The 9,447-nt window shown below is 50.4% G+C and overlaps 1 protein-coding gene across 1 annotated transcript; it reads right to left on the minus strand.

Annotated features, from left to right (window-relative positions):
* Positions 1-4,775: 4,775 nt before the first annotated feature.
* LOC147096698 (uncharacterized) lies at positions 4,776-5,962 on the minus strand. The gene has a single exon (XM_085973150.1). The coding sequence runs from the start codon at positions 5,960-5,962 to the stop codon at positions 4,853-4,855; it is 1,110 nt and encodes a 369-aa protein (XP_085829276.1). The 3' UTR covers positions 4,776-4,852.
* Positions 5,963-9,447: the final 3,485 nt, after the last annotated feature.

Raw genomic sequence — 9,447 nt, forward strand, 5'->3', positions numbered from 1 at the left:
CTGGAACGCGCTGCCTGAAAGAGCGGTGGAAGCAGATTCAATAGTAACTTTCAAAAGGGGAATTGGATAAATACTTGAAGGGGAAAAATTGGCAGGGCTGCGGGGAAAGAGCGAGGGGGGGGAGTGGGACTAATTGGAGCGCTCTTTCAAAGAGCCGGCACAGGCACAATGGGCCGAATGGCCTCCTTCTGTGTTCTAAGATTCTAAGATGTATCTGCTCGGGTCTGAAACTACATATTGGGCCTCACAATAATCACATTCTCTTAATAACTTAAATCGCAGGTGAGCCTTGAGAGTGCGTGTTGAAATGGAGGACGCCATGGTGAAGCCTATTTCTGCCCTCAATGCAGGCATGATACTTTCCTATCTCTAACATTCTCCCAAGCTGTGAGGCACATCATCCCTGCCTCTGGTCTCAAGAGAATGGAGCTCAGTATCGCCATCAAGCTGGGTTGGCTCCATTTTTTTTTGTAGCGAGGCCTAAAACAGTTGATAAGCCTTTCCACCATCTACAAGGCACAAGTCAGGAGTGTGATGGAATACTCTCCACTTGCCTGGATGAGTGCAGCTCCAACAACACTCAAGAAGCTCGACACCATCCAGGACAAAGCAGCCCGCTTGATTGACACCCCATCCACCACCTTAAACATTCACTCCCTCCACCACCGGCGCACCGTGGCTGCAGTGTGTACCATCTACAAGATGCACTGCAGCAACTCGTCAAGGCTTCTTCGGCAGCACCTCCCAAACCCGCGACCTCTTCCACCTAGAAGGACAAGGGCAGCAGGCACATGGGAACACCACCACCTCCAAGCTCCCCACCATCCTAACCTGGTGTGATATATCGGCCGATCCTTCATTGTCGCTGGGTCAAAATCCTGGAACTCCCTCCCTAACAGCACTGTGGGAGCACCTTCACCACACGGACTGCAGCAGTTCAAGAAGGTGGCTCACCACCACCTTCTCAAGGGGCAATTAGGGATGGGCAATAAATGCTGGCTTTGCCAGCGACGCCCACATCCCATAAAATGAATTTTAAAATAAATATACACCGGCACTGGCCGTTAATATTTTTTAACATATGCAATAGCAAAATACTGCGGATGCTGGAAATCCGAAATAACAACAGAAAATGCTGGAAAAACTCAGCAGGCCAGGCAACATCCGTGGAGAGAGAAACAGAGTTAACGTTTCGGGTCGAAACCCTTCGTCAGGACTGAGAGAAAAGGCAGGAAATGAAACAAAAGGCAGTTTGGGGGCTGGGCAATGGGGGAGGGGATGAAAGAAGAGACATTAAGAGATATTCAAGGTGAGACGAGATAGTAATAGTAACATCTGAGCTGAGAGACAGCACAGCGCTCCCTCAGCACTGGCACTGGGAGTGTCCAGCCTGGATTTTGTGCGCAACGTCCCGTGAAGTGGGACTACGAACCCACAACGTCCTGACTCAGAGAGTGTCAAAGAGCACTGCCCACCGATGCCCACAAACCCATTCTGAAGGTGAGCAGTTTGAGTACAGGAACAAGGATGTCTTGCTGCAGTTGTACAGGGCCTTGGTGAGACCACACCTTGAGTATTGTGTGCAGTTTTGGTCGCCTTATCTGAGGAAGGATGTTCTTGCCATGGAGGGAGTGCAGCGAAGATTCACCAGACTGATACCTGGGATGGCAGGAATGACATATGAGGAGAGAGTGGGTCTATTGGGCTTATACTCGCTGGAGTTTAGAGGAATGAGAGGGATCTCATTGAATCTTATAAAATTCTAACGGGACTAGACAGACTAGATGCAGGAAGGATGTTCCTGATGGCGGGGGAGTCCAGAACCAGGGGTCACAGTCTAAGGATAAGGGGTAAGCCATTTAGGACTGAGATGAGGAGGAATTTCTTCACCCAGAGAGTGGTGAACCTGTGGAATTCTCTACCACACAGGGCAGTTGAGGCCAATTCATTAAATATATTCAAGAAGGAGTTGGATATATTTCTTAAGGCTAAAGGGATCAAGGGATATGGGGAGAAAGCAGGGACAGGGTGCTGAATTTGGATGATCAGCCATGATGGCATTGAATGGCGGAGTAGACTCGAGGGGCCGAATGGCCTACTCCTGCTCCAATGTTCTATGTTTTTATGTTTCAGTCACGACTGAGCAGCGAGCTGCCTTGTGGCCACCTGCTGGGAAAAAATTAGCGAGCGAGAGCCCACACAGAGGCCTTTCACTAGCTCGCACGCTCGACGTGGAAATAGGTTGAGGGAGGGGTAGAAAGTTCGGCGGCCGAGGGCTCTCCAGGAAAGTGGGCAGAGTGTGCGAGCAGGAGGAACAGAAGGCTTTCACCTGTTGAGTGGACACCACTGCAGGAAGTTCAGCCCACAGTGGGAGGATGCCCTTTGCTGCCTGCACGCTTAAGCAGGTCTTGCTAATGGAAATTGCTAGCGCAGGTGGAAACTGAAGTGGAAAATCACCAGGGCCTGGGTGAGGGGGGGCGGGGGGGGGAATCTCCCAGCACGTGAACTTTGAGAGATTAAAATCTGATGACTGGAGTTTCTTACCGTCTGGCAATATAAACAGTGAGAAAATAGGTTGAATGGCCGTCCTCTTAAAAAAAAAACTCTAAACACAACCAGGGGGCATAGTTTCAAGGTAAGGGGCAGGAGGTTTAGAGGGGATTTGAGGAAAAACTTTTTCACCCAGAGGGTGGTTGGAATCTGGAACTCACTGCCTGAAAGGGTGGTAGAGGCAGGAACCCTCACAACATTCAGGAAGCATTTAGATGAGCACTTGAAACGCCATAGCATACAAGGCTATGGACCAAGTGCTGGAAAATGGGATTAGAATAGACAGGGCCTGATGGCCGGCGCGGACACGACGGGCCGAAGGGCCTCTTTCTGTACTGTATAACTCTATAACTGTAAAATGAGTTAAATTAGAGGCCGTCCCTCTCCCAGGGTTGCTGAGGTCAGTTTTAAGGCCCTAATTGCTGCCTGGGCTGAGAGAGGTTTGCAGGGCTGTGGGGCAAGAGCAGTGGGCAGTGGGTCTAATCGGACCGCTCTTTCACAGAGCTGGCACACGACGGGCCGAATGGCCTGTTTCTGTGCTAAAATCTTCTGTGAACTGGCGCATCCCCCGGTTTCCATCGCTCCACCATTGGTGGCCGTGCCTTCAGCCGCCTGGGCCCTCCCTAATCCTCTCCGCCTCTCTCTCCTTATTTAAGACCCTCCTTAAAAACCGACCTCTGTTGACCAAGCATTTTGGCCGCCCGCCCTAATATCTCTTTGGGTGGCTTGATGTCTAACTTTTGTTTGACAAACGCTCCCGTGAAGCACCCTGGGGAGGAGGTTTTACGAGGTTAAAAGCGCTGTGTAAACGCACGTTGTTGTTGTTGTTCGCGGGACCTCCTGATCTGCAGGACCCAACGCCGCGCCCGGCAGTGACCTGTGCACCCGTCAAGCAAACTGCGCGGAATGCACGGAGTGGGGGAGGTGGGGTGGAAAGGAATTACACCTCGGCAACCGTCCCCTTCAAGCAGACCCTTCCACCGCCCTGGGTGCCTTTGGTTGCCATTCACTGCATCCTCACACGGGGTCACCCTGCCTGGTCCTGATCATGGAGCCTGCGGTCATTTCTGCAAGTGGTTCACATAGCTCACTGCTCGAGACCACATCCTTCAAATGGTCGATAAACGCTGCTGTCAGACTCAGTTAATAAGTGCACGACTGAGTGTGCTTCTAAGTCAGGCAGGTCCCAGATTTGACCCCTCCCAGGGAAGGAAGCATGCAGGAACAGCAGGCAATTAGGAAAGCAAATGGTATTACACAGGGATTGGAGTATAAGAGTAAAGAGGTCTTACTGCAATTATATAGGGCCCTGGTGAGACCACACCTGGAGTATTGTGGACAGTTTTGGTCTCCTTATCTAAGGAGGGATATACTTGCCATAGAGGGAGTGCAACGAAGGTTCACCAGACTGGTTCCTGGGATGGGGGGATTGTCCTATGAGGAGAGATTGAGTAGACTAGGCCTATATTCTCTAGAGTTTAGAAGAATGAGAGGTGATCTCATTGAAACATACACAATTCTTACAGGGCTTGACAGGGTAGATGCAGGGAGGATGTTTCCCCCTGGCTGGGGAGTCTAGAACCAGGGGTCACAGTCTCAGAATAAGGGGTCGGCCATTTAGGACTGAGATGAGGAGGAATTTCTTCACTCAGAGGGTGGTGAATCTTTGGAATTCTCTACCCCAGAGGGCTGTGGAGGCTCAGTCGTTGAGTATATTCAAGACAGAGATCGATAGATTTTTGAATATTAAGGAAATCAAGGGATATGGGGATAGTGCAGGAAAGTGGAGATGAGGTAGAAGATCAGCCGTGATCTTATTGAATGGCGGAGCAGGCTCGAGGGGCCGAATGGCCGACTCCTGCTCCTGTTTCTTATGTTCTTATGAATTAAGAGCTGAACATTTCACCGAAGCGCCCAGGATTTCCACTTATGATTGCTATCCCCCCCCGCAGAGTGTGTGTGTCTAGGCACAGGGTAAGGATTGGGCTCGGCTATGATGCCTCCCTGAAGCCTACGGAAGCCCCTACCCCAGCAAGAATCCGCTGAGGAGAGGAGACAAGTGGCAGGGGAGCAAGAAATCAACAAAGAGATGGTTAGCAAGATGGGCCGGGCCGCTAGATATAAATAGCAATGAGATAAGCGCACACACGGTAATCAATAGCTAGACTAATGGAGATGACTGTAGAGACAGGGAACCACAGACCAGAACAAGTAACACGTACATTTAATATGCTTGCTTCCCCTGCAGTTGTCACACCATCTGACTATTCTCCAAGGGATTACTTTTGTTTACCTGCCTCCATCAAACCAGATGCTGCAGAGAAAGTTGCCGGGCAGTACCTGGAAGGATTAGGGTCATGTGCTGATAAAGGTTGTCCCCATGGATCCCATCCATGAAGACCTCATCAGTGTAAAACAGACAAGGGTAGACCTCGGGTCTGAATGGGCGACGCAACAGCTGCTGACCACCTAGTGGAGGCACAAGACCTCTGGAGTGGCCCGATTGAGGCTGGCTGTCCATCCAACACAACAAAGGGACATGTTCAAACATCTCCCTTCTCGTTAGCTCAGGTTCGTTGCCCCGTTGGCTCCGGGAGTCCCCTTCTGTTTGAGGTGGAGGTGGATTTGGATTCGACGTGCCGACTGGGCCCTCTCGACTTTCTTTGGCGCTGTGGCAACTGCGCTGACCCTGCACCCGCGCCCTTGGGCATCTCGCTTCTGCCTTCTTTGGTTGGGTAGCAACAGTGCAGTTGGGCTTGTGCCACCTACGGTGAGAGGCCAGGTTAGCCAGGCACCCAAACACCTTGTTGCAATCGGAGCACCGATATTCCACCCGCACGATCCCGGAGCACTTGTGCTGGGCAAGGGCAAAGCAGTCTGGATATTCCTCCCTGCACAGCTGGCAGATGAACGCCCCGAGAACATTGCGACTCGATCGCTTTGCGACTTCGCCGTGCCTTTCCTTGACATCTTCACCGCGCCTTGCAGGTATGGTTGCCCCGCCTCGGCGGTCCGAGCTTCTCGGTTCCTCTGCCAATGAGTCAGTGCTCCTCTGTCCCAATGCCTCAGGGAGAGTTGATGAAGGGAATGCCTTTGTTCTTGACGGAAGCGAGCCCAGTGTTGGAGATGTCAGGTGGTCTACGGACACTGAGCCTGTGATAGACTGAGCCGGTCCATCTGAAGATAACAGCCTCGCTCCTGGGTATCCATCAGCAACGGCATTTTTGCTCCAGTATCTCGCTGTGCTGGGTGCTTCACATTGCTCTTGGCTTCGCTCTCCGTTCAGCGTCCCATGCCTTGCGATCAAGGACTGTGAATTAGTACATTTCTCCTGAGTCATCTCAACTTGTCTTTGTGTTGTCCTATATGACATAGTCCTCTTGCTCCTTTTGACCAGAAATCCTTTGGGCATTTTGACGGAAAACTTCAGAAGAATTAAAGCAACAGCAAATCTAAGATACAAGAAACACGCTCCGAGCGATCAGAGATAAGAGGATGCTCCGACCTCTATCTCTCTATGTGGCTCCTGTATCCTGAGCTGTGCATAAGCTTCTTAATTAACATGTACCCAATTAACACACGCAAGTATCTAGGGCGATGCTGATTGGAAGAGGACAATTCTGATTCATTTAATCACAGATCGTTAACGCTGTGGTGGTCTGTTGAAAGAATGCTTTAGGCTTCGACAGTAAAACGCTCCTAATAATGTCAGTCCAGAAACGATTCAGATAGCAGAAGCACATTAGCGCTTTAGTACAGTGTGACAGGACACCTGGTCGTCATCAGTACATTGTGAGCTTCTGAAATTCACAAAATTGCAAGAGAGACATGGAAAAGAAAGGCCTTTCAGCCCATCCAAAGAGTTAAGATTGAAATTATAACACAGAAAAAGACCGTTGGACCCAACCAGTTTAGCCTCCATATCAGCAGTGGTCCTAATCCCATGTGGCCAACATCTCCCTTACCTTCAACCACTGGTCGAACCTATTCTTAAATGTTGACATGGTACATACAGCAAACAATTCACAACAACAACAACAACTTGTATTTATATAGCGCCTTTAACGTAGTAAAACATCCCAAGGCGCTTCACAGGATCGATTATCAAACAAAATTTGACACCGAGCCACATAAGGAGAAATTAGGGCAGGTGACCAAAAGCTTGGTCAAAGAGGTAGGTTTTAAGGAGCGTCTTAAAGGAGGAAAGAGAGGCGGAGAGGTTTAGGCAGGGAATGCCAGAGCTCAGGGCCCAGGCAACAGAAGGCACGGCCGTCAATGGTTGAGCGATTATAATCAGGGATGCGCAAGAGAGCAGAATTAGAGGAGCGCAGATATCTCAGGGGGTTGTGGGGCTGGTGGAGATTACAGAGATAGGGAGGGGCGTGGCCATGGAGGGATTTGAAAACAAGGATGAGAATTTTGAAATCGAGACGCTGCTTAACTGGGAGCCAATGTAGGTCAGCGAGCACAGGGGGGTGATGGGTGAACGGGACTGGGTGCGAGTTAGGACACGGGGCAGTGAGCACAGGGGATGATGGGTGAACGGGACTCGGTGCGAGTTAGGACACGGGGCAGTGAGCACAGGGGGTGATGGGTGAACGGGACTGGGTGTGAGTTAGGACACGGGGCAGTGAGCACAGGGGGTGCTGGGTGAGCAGGACTGGGTGTGAGTTAGGACACGGGGCAGTGAGCACAGGGGGTGCTGGGTGAACGGGACTTGGTGCAAGTTAGGACACGGGCAGCCGAGTTTTGGATGACCTCAAGTTTACGTAGTGTGGAATGTGGGAGGCCAGCCAGGAGTGCGTTGGAATAGTCAAGTCTGGAGGTAACAAAGGCATGGACGAGGGTTTCAGCAGCGGATGAGCTGAGGCAAGGGGCGGAGATGGACAACAAGGTAGATGTGGATGGGGACAGGTCATCTTAGCTCACAAGGAACCTACGGTCACCCCTATCCCAATTGTTTCCTAAATGATTCCAGGGTTTTGCCATCACTACCGTGTGCAGAAGAATCTGGTTACAGCAGACAAACCTTCGGTAAGCTGCAACCCAGCCAGACCCAGTGCTGGGGTGAGGAAGGAAAGCCAACTGGTTGAAGAAGGAAGAGGAAGGCAAAGCGTGAGGAAGTTACCCCCCCCCCACAAAACCATCCAGAGCAGGACTGTCAGAATCCCACAAAAAGGAAGGGGACAAAAAGGGGCAAAGCTGGACCAAGCTCCCAAGAGAACCGTAAAGTGTCTCCAACCGTGTCCAGGACAAGAGACAAATGCCCAAGGTTAAAAAGAAATACTGAAACTCGTAAAAACAATCTGAATATTTCAGATGCCGGACGGAAGGTGATAGTTCCTGAGCTGCTGGGAGCAACTAAAGGTCAGGCCAGGTAAGGCAGTATGTCGAAGGTGTATAATTTAAGATTAGAGCCAGAATCTAAACCAGATTGGAACCCAGGTCTGCCAAAAGGAACCTCGTCTGATTTGCCGACCCAGCCCTCCCCCGGGCTTAAACCCGGTTCAGCACCGTGATTCGCTGAGCGAGTTTATCGCGTGGCGAATCAGGGTCTGGAGTAGCCAACAAATGTTCCCTTCTTCATAGAATCATTGAATGGTCACAGCTCGGAAGGAGGCCATTCGGCCCCTCGAGCCCTTGCCAGCTCTCTGCGAGAACACTTCAGCTAGTCGCACTCCCCCCGCCCTTTCCCCGGAGCCCTGCAAATTTTTCTCCTTCCGGTACTTGTCCAACTCCCCTTTGAAAGCCACGACTGAGTCTGCCATCACCACTCTTTCCCATCTCTCCCATTTTCTTGTACGTTCCCAGACCTCCCACATCCTTCACTACTTGTCTCTTCAATGCCTTAATATGTTGAGCCCATTACTTGACTAAGGTGTCCTGTTATTATCATTCCACTCATGATTCCTCTGACTGTTTTTTAATATAGTTCCCCTTCCCCCTTTTAATACGGCTTTTATTTTGAAGAAGGGTCAGCACTCGAAAGATTAACTTATTTGTTCTCTCCAGGGATGCTGACTGCCCACTGTGTGTTTCCAGTGTTTTCTGTTTATGCGACTAACCATAGAAAGATTCAGCAAATAGAGACAATAGGGGTTGCAACAGAGAGAGGGGGAGAGAGAGATTGAAGGCAAGAAGTGAAAGAGAAAGAGAGAGAGAGGAATAGAGAGAGAGGGGTAGAGAGAGAGATAGAGAGAGAGATAGAGTGAGTGAGGGAGATAGAGAGAGAGAGGGATAGAGAGAGAGAGAGGGATAGAGAGGGAGGGATAGAGAGAGGGAGGGATAGAGAGAGAGAGAGAGGGATAGAAAGAGAGGGAGAGAGAGAGAGGGATAGAGGGATAAAGAGAGAGGGATAGAGGGATAAAGAGAGAGGGATAGAGAGAGAGAGGGATAGAGAGAGAGGGATAGAGAGAGAGATAGAGATAGAGGGATAGAGAGAGAGGGGGATAGAGAGAGAGATAGAGAGAGGGATAGAATGAGGGATAGAGAGAGAGAGATAGAGTGAGGGATAGAGAGAGAGAGGGATAGAGAGAGAGGGGGATAGAGCGATAGAGAGAGAGGGATAGAGAGGGATAGAGAGAGAGGGATAGAGAGAGGGATAGAGTGATAGAGAGAGAGATAGAGAGAGATTGAAAGCAAGAAGTGAAAGAGAGAGAGGGATAGAGAGAGATAGAGAGAGAGAGGGATAGAGAGAGGGATAGAGAGAGCGAGATAGAGAGAGAGGGGAATAGAGGGATAGAGAGCGAGGGATAGAGAGAGAGATAGAGAGAGAGAGATTGAAAGCAAGAGTGAAAGAGAGAGTGAGAGAGAGGGGGATAGAGAGAGAGAGAGAGATTGTAGGCAAGATGTGAGAGAGGCGTGACCTATTACACGTCAAGCTCTCTTGTTATCCTG

The sequence above is a fragment of the Somniosus microcephalus genome, chromosome 34 (genome assembly GCF_052327205.1).
Source record: "Somniosus microcephalus isolate GS21.2 chromosome 34, FLI_Smic_1.0, whole genome shotgun sequence".
NCBI classification, from domain to species: Eukaryota; Metazoa; Chordata; class Chondrichthyes; order Squaliformes; family Somniosidae; genus Somniosus; species Somniosus microcephalus.

Excerpts from the sequence above, each read along its gene's own strand:
- LOC147096698 (XM_085973150.1), bottom strand. The coding sequence starts at position 5,962 with ATGCCCAAAGGATTTCTGGTCAAAAGGAGCAAGAGGACTATGTCATAT.